The sequence below is a fragment of the Colobus angolensis genome, unplaced genomic scaffold (assembly GCF_000951035.1).
Source record: "Colobus angolensis palliatus isolate OR3802 unplaced genomic scaffold, Cang.pa_1.0 Scaffold399, whole genome shotgun sequence".
In the NCBI taxonomy this organism is placed as follows: domain Eukaryota; kingdom Metazoa; phylum Chordata; class Mammalia; order Primates; family Cercopithecidae; genus Colobus; species Colobus angolensis.
The window spans coordinates 1344810-1362700 of record NW_012117365.1 but is presented as its reverse complement, the minus strand read 5'-3'; the positions used below and the strand labels follow the sequence as shown (position 1 = coordinate 1362700).

The 17891-nt window shown below is 49.4% G+C and overlaps 1 protein-coding gene across 5 annotated transcripts in view; it reads left to right on the top strand.

The window, feature by feature from the left end:
• NFYC (nuclear transcription factor Y, gamma) overlaps nucleotides 1-6172 on the top strand; it is an 82140-nt gene extending 75968 nt beyond the window's left edge. For 2 of the 5 annotated variants that reach the window (XM_011955199.1, XM_011955196.1), the window contains 3 exons: nucleotides 1187-1294; nucleotides 3934-3993; nucleotides 5288-6172. In XM_011955199.1, coding sequence (XP_011810589.1) covers nucleotides 1187-1294; nucleotides 3934-3993; nucleotides 5288-5407 — 288 coding nt within the window. In that variant the 3' untranslated portion in view covers nucleotides 5408-6172. Of the gene's footprint in view, nucleotides 1-1186; nucleotides 1295-3933; nucleotides 3994-4975 lie in introns of all 5 variants that reach the window. The other 3 variants (XM_011955194.1, XM_011955195.1, XM_011955197.1) reach the window with 2 other exon arrangements.
• Nucleotides 6173-17891: the final 11719 nt, after the last annotated feature.

The following is a 17891-nucleotide window of genomic DNA, read 5'->3' as shown; positions in this document are numbered from 1 at the left end:
GACGTCTCAGAGAAGCATTTTGATTGAACATTGTGTGCAGGAGTACAGCTTCATCCCATTAGCATTTTCCTCATGGAAGAGTCCTGCAGCTGTTGAAGACCAGAGGGAAATTTGCTCCAGAGCAGAGGCAACACTTACCTGTTAGCCGCAAGAAGCTCCCCTTGCAACAAAGCAGACTGGGCAGCCAGGGCAGGTGGTTTCTGGGGCCCCCAGATAGAGACCTAGTCTATCCATGCTCCCAGAACCCCTTTCATTTCCTCTAAATTGAGGGTGTGAATGTCTGCAGTCCTCCTCTGCTGACCTTCATCTTTGCTGAGCTACAGTTCTCTAACATGGTAACTGCCTTGGTCCTCTTTTCATCCCTAGCTCAAAGCACTAATACTTTCATGGTACACTGGAGCATTAAGAGCCTGAGTTAAGGCTTTTAGCACACAATTAAATGCAGCATGTGGTATTATTGTATTATCTGAGATTTAATCGTAAGCATGAAAGACTCTAAGGGCGCTTTTGTAGCTTTGGTTTCCCATGATGGGGTTTTCTGTGAAAGGTTTATTGATTCTGCTTCCCCTTGGGAGGTATTTGGCCAGAAACTAGTGCTGAACACCAAGGATTCTAAAAGCCCCACAGACCCCCATCCAGCCTGGCTCTTGGGGAGAGAGATGGTTAAGCAGGCCAGCTTTTGCCTCCAAGATGTGCAGCACGGGGCAGGGCAGTGTGAGGGCTATGATGCAGAATGATGGCTGTCTGCTTTGGGCTCCTGGCGGATGCTGGATCTCTTTACAGTATTGGGAATTGTGGGAGATGGGAGGGAAAGAGGCCCACACTTAATGTACAGGCATTCTGATCATGTCAGTCAGATAAATTCCGAAGATAAGCCGTGATCATGTAGCTAAGATCCGGCAAATAACAAGCATGCAGCCATGCTGTTCTCACCTTTGTGACAGGATATTCTGGGAGTTTTTTCTGAAGTCCATTCAGGGAACATACTCTCTTCTGTGTTGTGTGACTTGTGGATGTTCTGGTTTTGCTTGTTTTGACCTCTGTTTAAAAGGGACTTTTTTCAGGGCAGGCTTCTTTGGAGGGCTTGAGGGGCAGGGGGCAATCACCATCTCTGGTCATGGAAAGTTTGCCTGTTTGAGATTATGCTCAATGTCTTATGGTCTGTTTGTCTCTGCCCCTGCCATAGGTGCAGCTTAACGCCGGCCAGCTGCAGTATATCCGCTTAGCCCAGCCTGTATCAGGCACTCAAGTTGTGCAGGGACAGATCCAGACACTTGCCACCAATGCTCAACAGGTATGTGCCCCAGAGACACAGGGCTTGTGTTGGAGACCAGGAGCAGGTGGCTTCTGACAGGAAAGGAGCACTCAGCGCACAACTGTCTTGCCTCCTCATCCTTCAGCCAGAGGCACCACCCCCACACCCTCCATATCTCTTCTGCACCCAAGAGGCATGGGTGGTAATTGGAACATTAGATTCAAAGTGTTTTCTCTTACCGTCTTGTTCTCAAGGGGCAAAGAAATGCAAGTCAGGGGAAGCCTCGAAGGTGCCTGAAAGAAATCTTATAGGTGTGCACACCCGTCAGACCCGGGATATGTTCGACAGATCGCCTGATCGTCAGGCTGTTTCCATCTTTAAACCCAAGTGGCTGTTGTGTTCTGGCACCTCCTGTGCCCTTTGGAAAGCTTACTTAGATTTTACCCCCACCTCCTCTTGCATCCCTGACCAGAAAAATTGCCCCTCTCCTCTCATGCTCTACAGTATTGATGGCTGAGTCACAGATGGTGAGGGGGCTGCCTCCCTGGACTTGGGGGTATTGAGGGATGTGGGCACCATTTGTAGAAGATGGGGGGTGCTGGCCAAGGGGAGGCATTGTTAATGGATTCTTTTGCCTCAGACCCAAAAAAAGCAGCAATCGTTTAAGAGCTAGACCCGTCTGGGCCCAGTTGCATTTCTGGTGATGTATCTATTGACAGTGGTGACAGAGCTGAGTTTGTAGAGCAGGTCTCCAAAGATCTCATTTGGGAAAATATGAGGAATGAGCCAAAAGCAAGGCTTTTGAGTTCCATATAGTCTCTGGGATCATTAAGGGCTCTTTCTTTGCCCACTCCCCGGCTTACCTAACGTCTCGGTTCTTCCATAACTGATACTGACTCACACCCTTCTCCCAGCCCCTCTTTCTTAACCTTGTAAGATTCTTCCTGGGACCCTAAAAACATAACGGCATGGGAGTGGGAGGAAATGAGAAGGAAGCTTCTTGGTTCCTCAGAAGTCAGTTTAGGGCTGGGCATGGTGGCTCACGCCTGTAATCCCAGCACTTTGGGAGGGAGGCCGAGGCGGGTGGATCACTTGAGGTCGGGAGTTTGAGACCAGCCTGCCCAACATGGCAAAACCATTTCTACTAAAAATACAAAAATTAGTTGGGCGTGGTGGTACACGCCTGTAATGCCAGCTACTTGGGAGGCTGAGGCACAAGAATCACTTGAACCCAGGAGGTGGAGGTTGCAGTGAGCTGAGATTGTGCCACTGCACTCCAGCCTGGGTGACAGAGTGAGACTCTGTCTCAAAAAAAAAAAAAAAATTCGGTTTTGGGAACAGAACTAAAGCCAAAAAATGGGAGAGGTTTGGGAGAAGCAAGAAAGCGGTAGCTGAAGGCAGTGAAAATCTTTATAACAACAGGTTGTAATTGTGATGACCTAGTACTTAGTAGGTACTCAGAAAATGTTTGTTGAATTAAGCTGAATGAATAATATGTAAATAAAATTTAAAGGTAAGTGAAACCTCAGCTAATGTGAATGGTAATCCTGCTCGCCACAGAGCAGTTAACCTTCTTATCTATGTGGAATATTTTCCATTTGTCTTGGGCTCACTTGTTTATTCTGCAGACATCTCTGGAATACTTACTTTGTGTGGGCTCCTGCCCTCAAGCAGCTTATAGGCTGTTGGAAGGAAAAGGACTAAAATAAGGAACAATAGTAAGAAATAGTCATGAAGCCTTTTATACCCGTTCCCTTTCTTGTTCCTCATAGCCTCATGTGTAGGCTTGCAGGGGTTGTTTTTGGCCATGGTGAGGACATTTGAGAGGATAGTCCTTGTCTTGCAGGCTGGCTGTGATGATTCCAGGAAATGGTACACAGAGGACACTGCTGGTCAAATGTTCCATAGGAACACATGTGCATGCACACCGCAGTCTTCTTTCTAGTTTACCAAGATGCTTCCAGCAGTTGTCATTATATATGCAGTTCTACATGTCTGTAAATTTAAAGTCCATGCACAGTCCGCAAGTAAGATTTTAAGTACTTGTGATAAATGTTGTCTTTGTTCCACTCCCCATCCCTCCCCCTTTCTCCTCCCCTCCTTTGGCCTAGAGGACTGCACAGTGCCTCTCTCGGAAAAAGTACTTCATAGGTTTGCCATGAGGACTGCTGGGGCCAAGGCCACTTGCTTGCCAGGGTGTTTCATATTCCAGTCAGATGATCTGGGTGATACAGGTTAGGTTTAGAGCCCACCTTCCAAGAATGAAAGAGACCACTCACCACTTTGTCTAACACTTTGCAATCTGCCTTTACTGGCTGAAAGACTGACTCTTAGGACTTCTTCCCCAAACCCTAGGACCTAGGAGCCATGTGTTCTGTTTGAGCCTCGGGACCTTGAGATGAGTGGGTGGTTGAGGGAGTAGGCATTCATTAGAGAGATGGATGTGGGAACTGTCTATTATGTGCTCCAGGATTCTCGATGTCCCTTTGTGCTGCCAACTCTTGGGGTAGCCATCAGTGCTAGAAGATTAGGAGGGGCCCTTGCTTTCTTACTACCCATTGAGCTGGGCACTTTATATGCGTTGTCTCATTTGATCTTTATGACCTTCTTCTGGGTGGTGGGCTGGTGGATCAGACCCTGCAGCTGACATATCAACTCTACCATCTTGATTCTTACAGATTACCCAGACAGAGGTCCAGCAAGGACAACAGCAGTTCAGCCAGTTCACAGATGGACAGGTAGGGTACCCAGCCTGGGCAGGGGCAGAGGGTGAGGAATTGCGGGGCAGGGTAGCAGGTAGTATCTGGGTTTGGATGGTTAGGGCAGCTGTCCTGTCCTCTCCTAACAAGGAGTGGGCAGAAATTATAAAACAAGTACGGTATTTAAATCAGGGCACCTATCCTTTAGTTTTATAGACTTAGTTGGAACTAAAAATAATCTTAGACATGTAGCCCCAGTTGCCATTTTACAGATGAGTAGACTGAACCCTGCAGATGGGAAGTGCCTTGTCCATGCTCCCCTAGATGTTCATTGCAGAGACAGGACTAGAGAGCAGGTTTCCTGTTTCCCTCTCTAGAACTGTATTTTTTTTCCCTCTAAGCCATAATGTTTTTTTAATAGCATAGACTGTTGAGATGCAGAGAACATGTGACCTCTTGAACTCTCTGGGTGCCTGAAATTCAGTAATTTTCAGTCCATACGAGGAGAGAATCTTCCCTTTTCCCTCTGCTTTCCCCTCACAGTACAGTACCAGAGACCACTGAGGACATGATAGGATGACATGCCCAAACTTGTGCCCTCTGCTGCTCAAAAGGGAGAAGAGCTGGCATCAGGACCCACCTCTGGCTTCTGCCAGCACCACATGCTAGGCTTACATGCCAGGGCTCCTATGAAGCCTTGGCTTTTGGTTTCTTTGGGGAGCGCCTGGGAAACCAAGTAGTCAATTAGCCCTGACCTTCCTAAGTGGCTGTGTGAGTATCTTCTCCACCCCTGAAGGGTCTTGGCTATAGTTAAGTGTTTAATACCAGGCCACCTCCTTAGCAGGGCCCATGGAGAAAATTCAAATTCAGTTTAGTTTCAACCTGAGCCAGATACTCTGAGAAAAGGAGGAGAGGAGGGGGTAATCCTACTGCCCCTGCCAGTGTAGATTACCAAGAGTTGGGGAAATGCTGACTTCCAAGCTGCTGGTACAGTGGTTCGAATTGCTTGTGTTTGCCACAGAGGAACAGCGTGCAGCAAGCTCGAGTCTCTGAGCTAACGGGAGAGGCAGAGCCCAAAGAAGTGAAAGCCACAGGAAATTCAACTCCCTGCACCTCTTCCCTGCCCACCACACACCCCCCCTCACACCGGGCTGGTGCCTCCTGTGTCTGCTGCTCCCAACCCCAGCAGAGCTCCACTTCCCCTCCTCCTTCTGACGCCTTGCAGTGGGTGGTGGTTGAGGTATCTGGGACCCCCAACCAGCTCGAGACCCATAGGGAGCTGCATGCCCCTCTCCCAGGGGTGACCTCACTCTCTCCTCTCCACCCCTCGCAGCAGCTCTACCAGATCCAGCAAGTCACCATGCCTGCGGGCCAGGACCTCGCCCAGCCCATGTTCATCCAGTCAGCCAACCAGCCCTCCGACGGGCAGGCCCCCCAGGTGACCGGCGACTGAGGGCCTGAGCTGGCAAGGCCAAGGACACCCAACACAATTTTTGCCATACAGCCCCAGGCGATGGGCACAGCCTTCCTCCCCAGAGGACCCGGCCGACCTCAGCGCCTCCTGCAGGCTAGGACACTGGTGCACTACGCCCCATGCCTGGGGGCCAAGATTCTCCAGCAGAAAGATGCAATATTTTTTGTTTCCTTTTTTCCCCATTTTTTTCTTCAAGGAATCAATATTTCAATATGTTGAGCTGTGTGTCCAATGCTATGAAATTAAAATATTAAATAACATATTTATGGCATTTTCTTGAAGAGTGTGGTTGAAAAAATACTTCTTGTTTTTTTTTGTTTGTTTGTTACCGCCACTTCTTTTTAGGAGCACATCTCCCCAGGGGTGTATGGTATTTCTTGACTCTTGGAACAGCTGCTACCCCCAAGACTTGCCACGTTGTTCTGCCCTCAGATGGAATTAGGTGAATGTGTGTAGCTGCTTTTTCACTCGTGGTCCTCTCCCCATCCCTTGCTCTTACCCCAGAGCTCTGTGTTTTTGCATCCAGAGGCCATGGAAACATTCCTTGCATTTAAGAGATTTATTCCGCATGGAGAGTGGGTGGGTTCATTGCCACACTCTGTTCTCCCAGGGACCCAGGAGACTAGGACTTTGTGCGTTTGCTGCCCACCTCTCCTTTATTTTTTAAATGCATTAAACACTGTGCTAGTCTCCTTTGCATGGACTTCAAACTGCATGAAATGCAATAAATCTCATTTTAGATAATTTAGAGTCTGGGTTTCTGTGTCTGGGGGCATTCATGGGGCCACTTTGCTTGGAAAGGTTCATTTGCCCTCAGGTTGTGTGTCTGGGAGAGAGGGCCACCCTTGTGAGAAGGGGATGTTCAAAGCGAAGGGAACTTCATGCTATGTATCTAAATGAAACAGGTCCTTAGCCGATCTTTGTGTGTTTGTGTGTGTGTGTGTGTCTTGCTCTATTTCCCAGGCTGGAGTGCAGTGGTGTGATCACTGCTCACTTCAGCCTCAATCTTCTGGGCTCAAGCAATCCTCCCACCCCAGCCTCCTGAGTTGCTGGGACTACAGTCAGGTACCACCATGCCCAGCTAATTTTTTTATTTATTTGTAGAGACAGGGTTTCACTATTGCCCTGGCTGGTCTTGAACTCCTGGGCTCAAGTGATCCTGCCACGTCAGCTTCCCAAAGTACTGGGATTACAGGCATGAGCCACTGTGCCTGGCCTACCTCAGCCAGTCTTAAAAGTGAACTTCATCAGAATATATTTGCTGCTCAGAGATGCTTGCCTGCTGGACTTACTAGATTCTCACCATGTATCAGATTGAGCGGTGTCTCCTGCCTGGTTGAGGGTCAAGGGGGCATCTCTCATGGAGAAAGCTGGCTCTATCAAACAAACCTGGGGTAAATCATTCCAGTCCTGCCTGGCACAGGCTGCCATTCAGCTACCTGCTGTGGCCACGCCCATTACCAATGGCATGGCATCTGCCAGAGAACAACCCAGGCGCCTTGTCAGCCAAGAGTTCTGCAGCCAAGACCTACTTCCTGTTAATTGAAGCAGAGAAAATAAAGCATTCCACTTACTCATTGGCCACAGAGGCCAGTGATGAGCCATCTTTCTTACCTCCACCATGCCATCCTTCCAGCTGGAATGAGCTGCTGTTGTGGGAAGAATAGTGAGCTGGGTGCCAGGAAATGTAGCTATTTGCCCTAAACCCATGGGCAGATACCTCCCTTGTCTTTGGGACTGTCTCAGTGAGTGAGGTGGAAATTGGGGAAAGGCTTTTATTAGATGATTTCAAGTCTGAACCTGATGCTTTTATGATTATCTCATGAAATATCCACTGTAAACCATGGGAGTAAGACATGAATTGGTTTTCAACAAGTAGTTTCTGATAACTCTAATGCCCTCTGCTCTTTCTTCCTCCCAGGAGATTCCCAGATTTCTGGGATCTGCTTAAATACTTTGCCTAGATTCAAGTCTGGCCAACTGTACCCTTTACTCCAAATTGGGGCATCCTGTTGCTTATATTGTCTTGATGATGGTAACTTATAAAGTACTCAGCATCTACTTCACTATGCCTTACCTCAGTCCGTAAGAAAAAATTGCAATGAAAACAACACAATGAAATAATAAACAAATTAGAATTAGGAAAAACATAATCTAGTAGGAAATCAGGATTATAGAAGACAACACAAATACCATGGTTATAAAGACCTATGTAGTTATTAGAATTATTTGACCCTGAGCTTCCTGGTCACCAAAGCAAAAAGAGATGAGACCAGGTAAAGGATTCACATTATAAAAGAAAGACAACTTTTTTTTTTTTTTTCCAAAAGCAAGTTTTTTTAGCTTTAAGGTTTTGGATACATGATGCTGTGTATCCAAAATGACATGGAGTGTCATCAGGGTAGGTAAAGCAGGTGACAGTTCACCATGAGAAGTCAGTAAGTTGGCCCCCATAACACAGTGAGTCAGGGTCAGCCCCCACATGCTCGCGACTCCCAAATTCAGTCCCTCCTATATCTAGTGATCTTCATTCTAGCTGTGGACTTTTTTCTGAAGGGGATCTTCTGGCCTTTCCAGCTGTCCTGAACTCAGTCTTAGCGAGACATCATATAATAGCAAGTTAGGGAATGCAAGAGGGAGAAAGTGGAAGTGCAGAGGGACCTCAGGCAGAAGCTCCACAATTTAATTTCCTGACATCTTGTGTCCCACCTTGTTTGCTCTGGTTCATTCCTGAAAACCCAAGTATGACTAGTTTCAGGCCAATGAGTGGGTCCCCATTTTCCTGTAGACTTCCATTCTTGTTTTAGAGATGTTTCGATCAGTTGTGATTAGCAAGCAGCTTCCCTGCTGAACACTTTCCCTTTAAATTGCCCTGCCAGCAGGGCCCATCCTGGTGTAAACAAACCCTTTGGTGCAGCCCAAGAGAGCCCCTATCTAATACCCAGCACGATCCCCTTACATCCGGAGCACTTTTTAAACATTTTTCCTAGCACTTGCAGCATCCGTCCTCCTTCCCGATGATCTTCACAGTGACCCCGCAGGGGAGACAGGAAGAGGCATCATGATCCCTGTTTTAGAGATGGAGTCATGGGAGGGCTAGTGAAGTGCAGTGACTTGCCCAAGGTCACTCCATGAATTAAGGGTGGAATTGAAACCAAAACACTGATCTCCTGACCCCCTGTGCATACACAGTTGCTCTCTGGCCAAAGGTGACGTGTATATATGTAGGAAAGAGGCAGGCTGTTGAAATGTGAACTATCTCCTTTTATTCAGTCTTCCTGAACTGACTGGCCCAGCCTTAAGTATGCGTGAAATAAATAAAGCCGTTGGGTCTGGTCTGGGGACAGCTAGTGGGTGGGATAACTTGCCACAAGGATGACCTTGGAGACTGGAGACCCCTGGAATCAGGAGCAGACGATCTGGCTGGCTTCCTTGCCGCTCAGGTCTGCGGAAGCCACAAGGGGGCAGCATGCAGCCCTCACCTGCGTCTCCGGGAGGTGCCCTGTCCCACTCATCCCAACTGTAGACAATTCTAGGAACTAGTGGGAGTATGACTGTCCCCTTTCTTAACCCCCTTCCTGATAAGACCCTCACCCTTTGAAGGGAGGGTCCTCCCTAGGATAATAGTGAGAGCTGGAAACTCTACCCTTTCCAGAGTGTTGCCTCAAGGTAGGTGGTTAGATTTTAATGACTTTCTGACAGCTGAAGTTGGTTCAAGGTCCTTCTTATCTCCCCAGCTTTGTTTCTTTTCACTCTCCTCTCCCCCACCACCTCCTCCCAGGAGGTACTCTATGGTCCTGTCACACCCAATTACCGATTCCTGAACTTTCCTCCATGTTTTCAGAATGTGCTAGCTACAATGCCTGAAATGCCCTTTTACTTCCTTTTTCACTTATTGAGCTTCTATACATCCATCAAGGCCCAATTTAAATGGCCCTTGCTGAGAAACTTCAAGACCTCTTCAATGTTCCCATGTGAACTTCTACAACCTCTATTATTAGAGCTCATGTACAGTCGCTCAGCAGATGTTTCTTTGGCACCTTCTGTGTGTCAGATGTTGTCTTAAACATTGTGAATACAACTTAAAACAAGTCTGACTTGTCTGCTACCATGGAACTTACATTAATGAGTGGGTTGAGGGTGGGGGTTGGGTTGCGGATAGGGGAGAGAGACAACGAACATAAGACCAAGAAACCCTTTACCTTGCTGTTAGAAACCCTCTACCTTGCTGTTAGAGTTTTCTGGGTTGGGCTGTCTTCCTCACAGGGAGTCCTCAAGTCCAGGGTCATCTCCACCTCTGGAGCGCAGCACAGAGCCTGGCACCAAGAGGGTAACAGTAACTGATGAATGAGTGAGTGAACACAAAACCATCCTTGCAGCCGCACTGCACATATTACCACTTCTGTTCATCTGCTCTCACCATAACATTTTTTTCTTGTTAAGAATTCTTTTTGTTTGTTTTGTTTTTTTGAGATGGAGTCTTGCTCTGTCGCCAGGCTGGAGTGCAGTGGTGCAACCTCGGCTCACTGCAAATTCTGCCTCCTGGGTTCAAGTGATTCTCCTGCCTCAGCCTCCCGAATAGCTGGGACTACAGGTGCCTGCCACCATTCCTGGCTAATTTTTGTATTTTTAGTAGAGATGAGGTTTCACCATATTGGCCAGGATGGTCTCAACTCAATCTCTTGACCTTGTGACCCCCCACCTTGGCCTCCCAAAGTGCTGGGATTACAGGCGTGAGCCACCATGCCTGGCCCTTGTTAACAATTTTTTATTGAGCTATGATAATATGCCAGGCAGGGGTGTTCAATGGAGATTATTGTTTAAGAAATTTCTGTCTAGGAAAATATGTCTAAGGCCAGGCATGGTGGCTCATGCTAGTAATCCTAGCACTTTGGGAGATCGAGGCGGGAGGATCACTTGAGGCCAGGAGTTTGAGACCAGCCTGGGCAATTTGGTGAAATCCCATCTCTACAAAACAATATGAAAATTAGTCCGGGCATGGTGGCACATGCCTGTAATCCCAGCTACTTGGGAGGCTGGGGCGGGTGGATTGCTTGAGTTGGGAAGGATGACTTGAGTCCAGGAGGCAAAGGTTGCAGTGAGCCAAGATCATGCCACTGCACTCCAGCTTGGGTGACCGAGTGAGACCCTGTCTCAAAAAAGAAAAGAAAAGAAAATACGTCTAAAGCTTGGTACTCATGGATTCTCATTTCATCTTCACATCCTTATTAGGTAGGCATTCTCCCTATTTTGTAAGAAAGAAACTGGGGCTCAAAAATGTTAAAATATTACCCAAGGGCACCAGCTGGTTGACTGGAGCCAGATGCTCCTAGGAGCCTCCTATCCCAGCTGACCCAGCCCCCATGGGTTTTGCCCCCTCCACTTGTGATTATTTTCCTACAGAGAATGAGAGTCCCCTTCCCACCAACTCCTGGGTAGGGACCTAGCTTTTGTCCCACAGTTCCAGCCATCTATAGGCCTCAGTGAGGTGGCATCTGAGCTCCTAAGAGGAGAAGACCCTCGTATGGAGGCCCAGTGCCCAGTCACATGAGCAACTTGGCCATGGCTTCCTCAAGTCCTCCTGAGCCAGGCTGCTGGTGTCCCCCCCAGCTTGGGTGCTGTTCCACTGCCATGGCTTAGGAAGAGGGGACAGAAAGACAGTAAGACTGGCACTCAGGAGGGAAGAACCTGAGCTGGACCAGGCTGGGCTGGGTTCCTGTGTCTGGCTGGTGCTGAGGAGAGGTCTGAAACAGAACCCGGCCTCCCTCCAATCCCTGAGCCTCCAGCCTCTCCTTAGAGTCTTGGCTGTGTGCTGTGCCCATCATCTCTGTGAACTCCCAGCCCCTCCCCCAAGCTCCTGGTCTCTCTTTCTGGGAAGGTCTGTGGAACAGAAGCTTTCTAAGATCTTGTATGTGTCAAATGTCTTTATTTTGCCCTTTCATTTAAGTGACAGTTTGGCAAGGTATAGAATTCTAGGTTCACAATTATTTGCCCTCAGCACTTGGAAGATATGATTCCATTGTCTCTTGGCATCTGTTGTTGCTGATGAGAAGTTTACTGTCAACTCAATTATTGGACCTTTGTAGATAAGCCATCTTTTCTCTCTGGTGGCTTTTAGAATTTCTATTTATTCTTGATATTCTACACTTTGACTACAAGGTGTCTAGATAGAGTTTTGTTTTCTAAGATATCTTACTAGGTAGTCTGTGGGCCTTTTAAATCTAGAAATTCATTGATTATTTTTGGCAAGTTTAGTCACTCCAGTATCTCTTTTTGAAACCCTTAATGCATATGCTAGAGTTTCTCATTCGATCTTCCATGTCTCTTTTCTTCCATCTGTTTAATCTCTTTATTCTGTGCTTCGGTCTGAAGGATTTCTTCAGTTCTAGCTTCTAATTCATTAATTCTCTTCAGATATATTTGATAACCTATTTATTGATTTTTTAAAAAATGTTAGTGACTTTAGTTTTCATTTCTAAAATTTCTAGATAGTTCTGTTCACTTCTGCTACGTTTCTGTTTGATATCTTTCTATTCTTGTTTTATAGATGCTACTTCTTCCTTTATCTTTTTGATGATTTTAGCTATATTAAATTTCCTTTCAGATTGCTCCATTAGCTCTAGGTCTTTACGTATAAATTCTCCCATGAGAGGTATGTCTGTCAAGGTATGGTGCTTCTAATCTGTTATGGAACTTATCCTTGAGATTATTTTCAGCACATTTTCCTGACTGTGCCCTGGGATATGGAGGCCACCCTAAGGGATGATTTCTCAGTTATATGTGCCTAAGGCACGTGGAAGTGCACCAGCTTCAAATCAGCTCTTATAGCAGTGTCTTGGTTTGGGATTTTTGCATGGCCTGGATATCAAATCCTGAGCCCACATCCCATGTGGACAGGCTGAGGTGTCACACTTATAAGAGTCCTCTTTCTGCTTAAAGCCAGGGGCCAGGTGGCTAGCAGACAGAGATTTTAATTCTGTTCATGGAAGGCAGCACTTTACTAGACCCAGCTTTAAACAGAAAGCCTACTGTTGCCCCTGGCATTTTTAAGGTTGGCAACTATACTTCCCACCCTCCCACCCCACTGGACACTGGACCCGCTCCTCAGAAATACACCTTCAATTCCTGCTTGCCACCAGGAATTACCTCTTATGGTCTTACACAATTCCCCATTCTTGCTTTTGGAGCTTGAATATGTATTTTTTTCTTTTAATTATCAGCTGGGCATGGTGGCTCACGCCTGTAATCCCAGCACTTTGGGAGGCCAAAGCTGATAGATCACTTCGAGGCCAGGAGTTCAAGACCAGCCTGGCCAACATGGTGAAACCCCATCTCTACAAAAAATACAAAAATTAGCCAGGCATGGTGGTGAGAATACAGTAGCTGTATTCTCAGCTACTCAAGAGGCTGAGGCAGAGAATAGCTTGAACCTGGGAAGCGGAGGTTTGCGGTAAGCCAAGATCACACCACTGCACTCCAGCCTGGACAACAGAGCAAGACTTGGTCTCAAAAATAAATAAATAAATAAAAATAAAAAATAAAAAAATTATTTAGCACTCACCTTGCTTTGCACATCTAATATTTCAAAGAGGAGGAATTTAATAAGTGTTTAATCAAGCTTGACATGGAAATCCTGGTCTCTGAGCCTCCCATCTTTGTCACTGAGTCTCTAGCCTCTCTTTGGAGCACCCATTCTCCTCCCTGAATCCCATCTCCCTTACCAGGTTGACAACCTCTTTCTGAACCCCATTTCCTGCTACTCAATCTTCAGTCCCTCCTACTCACGTCATCTCCCTCCTTGAGCCCTCATCCAGTTTCTCCCACCAGGAGAGCATGGAAGTTCTTTTCCACTGCACACTCAGCAACTCAGAAAAGTCCTTCCTTTTCATTTTTCAGCCAACTCCATTGTCCCAGTGGTTCTCACTGAGAACATGGAGTTAACCAGCGGGACCACAGCACTGTTGCCTTCTGCGTGGTCTTCCAGGGGTAGAGGTTAGAGGAAGGATCTTAGAGAAAGAATCAGGATTCTTAGAGGAAGAATCCTGAAGGCAGAGGAGCCCTGCAAGAAGGGAGGGCTTTGACCTTCATTTCCACACCCCTTTCTCCCTCTGTGTCTCCTCCCTGTGGGCCCCCTCCAGCCCTGAGGATCAATGGGGGTTCGCTTTCACTGAGCTCAGCAATACTGCTCCCTCCCCACTTCCTGTGGCTCTGAGCTGACTGGCCTGCTTGGTCTAGGCTGGGGGCAGGTCAGTGCCACACCCAGATCTGGGGAAAAGAAATTCCTTGGGCCCCTCCAGCACCTCTCGCCTGGTGGGTGGCCTAAGTCTGTTGTCCCTTCTGGGCTGCATAGGGAAAAGGAGGAAGGCCTGATCTTTCTCTCATGCTTCCTCCTGCTCTCAGTAGAGGTGGGTTCCCAGAGGTCAATAATGTGATGCCATCACCCTCTGAGCACTCTCCACTCCAGTCCCCTCCTAGGAAGGCTTCCTAGGTTGAGAAGGACCTGCTAGGACCAGGGAATTCCCAGAGCATCTCCCCGCTCCACCTCAAACACGTACCTGAAAATCAGCAGGACAAATGGGTCATGTGTGTACAGCCCCCTGCATGGTCTCTAACTTTTTCATGCATTATAGCATTCAGCCCTGATAGCCAAGGAAGGTGGGGAAGAGGTGGAGTGGCTTGCCCAAGGTCCCCAGGTAGTCCACAGGTGGAGCTAGGACTAGAAGCCCAGCCATGACTTGTAGTTTAGGGCTCTTTCTGTCCCTGGCACTGCCAGCCTCTCTGGGTGCTGGCGCCTCCCACTTCATCCATCCTGGGTTCTCTCCTAGGGAGCCACAGCCTCTGCAGCATGCCCAGCCTCAGGGCCTGGCCGGGTTCCCTGTTTCTTATCAAGTCAAATTGGACCCTCCAGCTTGGCATTCAAGTCCTCCTGCATCCATCTGGCTAAGCTTGCTCTTCCGAATGCTCTGTAACATCCTTCCCACACCAACACACACACACACACACACACAGCAGTACCTGGGTGAATTAAGAGCTATACAAGGCAAGTCTCTTCACTGAGCCTCAGTCTTCTTGACTATAAAACGAAACTGAACAGTATTACTGCACAAGGTTGTGGGGATGCTGAAATAGACAATGCAGGTAAAACATCCTGCACAAGGCTTAGGATTTACTGCAGGCCTCATTAATGGTAGCTGCAGGCATTATTGGTTGTACTTCTCTGCGTCTCTCCCAGTCCTCCCCACTCCTCCCCACTCCTGTCCCCAAGTAAGCTCCCTCTGTCATTGCCTGTGGAGACTTATCCCTCCTGTGACCTCTAGTAGCCCTTGGAGCTGTAAGAAAGCTGAGGGTCAGGTGGCTAGCAGGCAGAGAGGTTTTAGGAGGCGAGTGAGTGGAACCCAGACCTCCTCACCTAAATTCAACTAGCACACCTCTGCTCCAAAGCTTTGAACACATTGGGGTGCTACCTTACAATTCTGTCTGTAAAAAGGATTCCTTTGCGGATAAAGTCTAAAAATCACTGACTTAAACCACCCCACTTCCCACTCCAGGAAAGGAACCTGAGCCCTTGATTGATCTGGGGTCACAGTGGGAGTCACTGACAGGCTTGAGCCTAGCCTGAGAGACCTTAGTCCTAGCCACTCCCTGCCCTCCGTCCTTTCAGACCTGGAAACTTCATCCTTGGTATAAGTAAGTTCTAGAGAACAAGGATTGGCAGTGTACGGTTATCCTCAGCTCCCAGCACCCAGTGCCCAGCAGGCAGGTGCCAGTCAGTGGAAAGCACAGGTCACAGACAGTTCTGAGGGTCACCAATAGGCTGTGTAGACTTAGGCGAGTCCCTGTGCCTCTCAGAGTCTCAGCTGTCTCAAGCAAGGTGCTGCTCTCTGGCCCAAAAGGGACTGGGCCTGGCACACAGATGGTGCTCAGCAGATGGGAGCGCTCGCCCTCCCACCCTTCCTCTCAGTCAATACTTGCTCCATTGATGGATGATGGGGACAGTGATGAATTACAGGAGATCTTGGAGCCCTGCCCACTTCTTGCACAGACAGGGAAACAAGTCCGGGGTGGGGAAGGGACTTGCCCAGATGGGAGTGAGTGTCGGTGAGTGCGTCCCCTCAGCGGGACAGGGAAGCTTTCACAGTGTTACCAGGGTGGAGACAGGGCTTGCGGGTGGAAAGGAAACTGCTGAGGGTGGGGTCAGGGGAACAGGTGGGAGAGAGGGAAGGAGGAGGGTGGGGAACCACAGTGTCCAGTACCCTCCAGCAGAGGGGCCAATTGAGGGAGTCTGAGACAGCTGTTTGCTCAGAAAAGTGTCTTAGTCACTAAAGGCTGTGGTGGGGAAAGGCCGTCCTCCCAGTCATGTCCTGGGAATCCGGATGGGGCAGGAAGGCTGCCCGGTGACCCTCATAGTGGCCACCTGTCCTCTCTGAACTGGACTTTCTCTTCTGGCCCTTCCACTCCTCCATGTGCACACACACGCCAAGTAAATTTGCTGTGGCCTCCTGGAATCATCTCCCCCCTGTCCCTCCCAACCCTTAGGAAGAGTTCTGTGTCCCTCCATTACCCATATGCCTGCAGGAGAAACAGGCCTCTATGCCCTATGAAAGTCCTTCCTGAGATCTAACTTCCATCCCTATAGCTGCAACCACAGTCTCTTTCCTCTTTCTGCTGCCTTTGAGCAGGTAATCTGGAGCTGGAGTTGGGAATGATGAGAGACTCTCCCTGCAGTGAGGGCTCCTCACAAGGTGGGGAAAGAACCTTTGTAGTCCCTCAGCTGGGAAGAGAGCCATGGGATCCAGAGGTGATGCTGAGCTTGAAGATTAGATTTCCCAGAACAGACCCAGTTTCAGATATTCTGGGTGTTAAGGGCAACCTGAATTCAAATTCCATTTCTGTTACAGAAGAAGAGCCTCAAAAAGACCCCCTAGAAACATCCCCAAGGCCCTTGCAACTGCTTTCCTGTGCACCTTTCACATCCTAGACCTTAGTTCCATTCCCCAGGATCCATGATTGAGAAGAACCTGCCAGGCAGTTCCAGAGGGAGGACAGTGCCACATATTTTGGGGGTGCTATCTTCAGCTCATAGAGAGAAGATGGGTTAACTCAGCCCAGGCACTGCATCCCTAGTGGGGCCTTGGGGTCCAGAAACCATTCCCAGCTTCCAGTAGAGGATCTGGGCATAACCTGCCTGGGGGCACCAGGCTCTGGCCCTGGGCACACCTTGACCAAGAGCAGCAGAAGAGATTCAGGTCAGACCCCAGAGGGCACCCCCAGCTAGGCAGAGGGGAAAGGATCACTATGGGGTAGGGGTGTGGGCCTGCTGCCAAGCCCAGCTTAGGGACCCCCAGGTCCCTGCAGCCCACGGCCCTGCCCCCCTCCCTCCCTCACTGGCGCTCAGCAGATCAATGCTGCCTTTGCTGACAGCTGAGAATCGAGCTGGCCTTCCCGCCCCTTCCCCCGCCCCTCGCGCTCGGCTTCCTCCCTCGAGATCCTCCCGGAGGAACCGGGAAGAGTTTGCTGCGGAAGGCTCACCCTGGGGCAGGGCCTGCGGAGGGAGCGGCTGGTGTGGCCGCCGCTTTCCGTGGAGGAAGAGGGAAAGAGAATCGTGAAACCCAAGTTACCAACCCTGTGCAGGGCCCAGGAGGGCTAAAGGAGAGGGGCTGTCCCCTACAGCCACAGAGATGGAGGTCGGGGACTAAGAAAAACTTTCCTGCTGGAGAGGGAATGCCCTGGGACAGTCTCCCCTTTTCTGGCTGGGATTCTGTGGGCCTTGGGTAGGGTCTGTTTTTCCCCCCCAAGGCTGGCTCAGAGCTCATCTCCCAACACTCCATCTGCCCAAACCCAGTTCCCTGACCTGGGAGTGAGGCAGGGGAGCAGGCCCCTCCATCGGGGAGGACCCTCTTCTGGGCAGGGTGGCTCTTCCCCCATCACGATGAAGGGAAGCTCAGAGGTGGCAGTAGGTGGGAGAAAGATAGACACACCCAGGCCCACTGTGCTCCACACACCCTGATGCTGCCCAGCAGCCCGTGGGCTCCAGACCTTTCAGGTAAGAGCAGGACAACCGCCGCTGCCCACCCAGCCACGCACAGCACTGGGTACACTTTAAGCACACGCACCAGGCACACAGGGGTCGATCCCGACGGACACACCTCATCCCCTTCGGACTCCACCTCCACTTTCGCAGCCACCCACACCCGACCCACAACTCACACCTCACTAACTCCATCCCACCACCCAGTAGACCCACAGCCACCACCCTGCACACACAAGTAGACGCCGCTCCACCGGTCTACACCTAAACTCCACGGGACACTGCGTCCCTCCCCCTGCCGCCCGCGGCCACAACTCCATGTGAACTCCACTTTCCACAAGCACACACGAGGCTTCCCACCCCGGGCTGGCCTTCGGGCCCCACTGCCCCACGCAGCCGTGGACACCACTTGCACGCGCCCGACTTCCCGGCCCC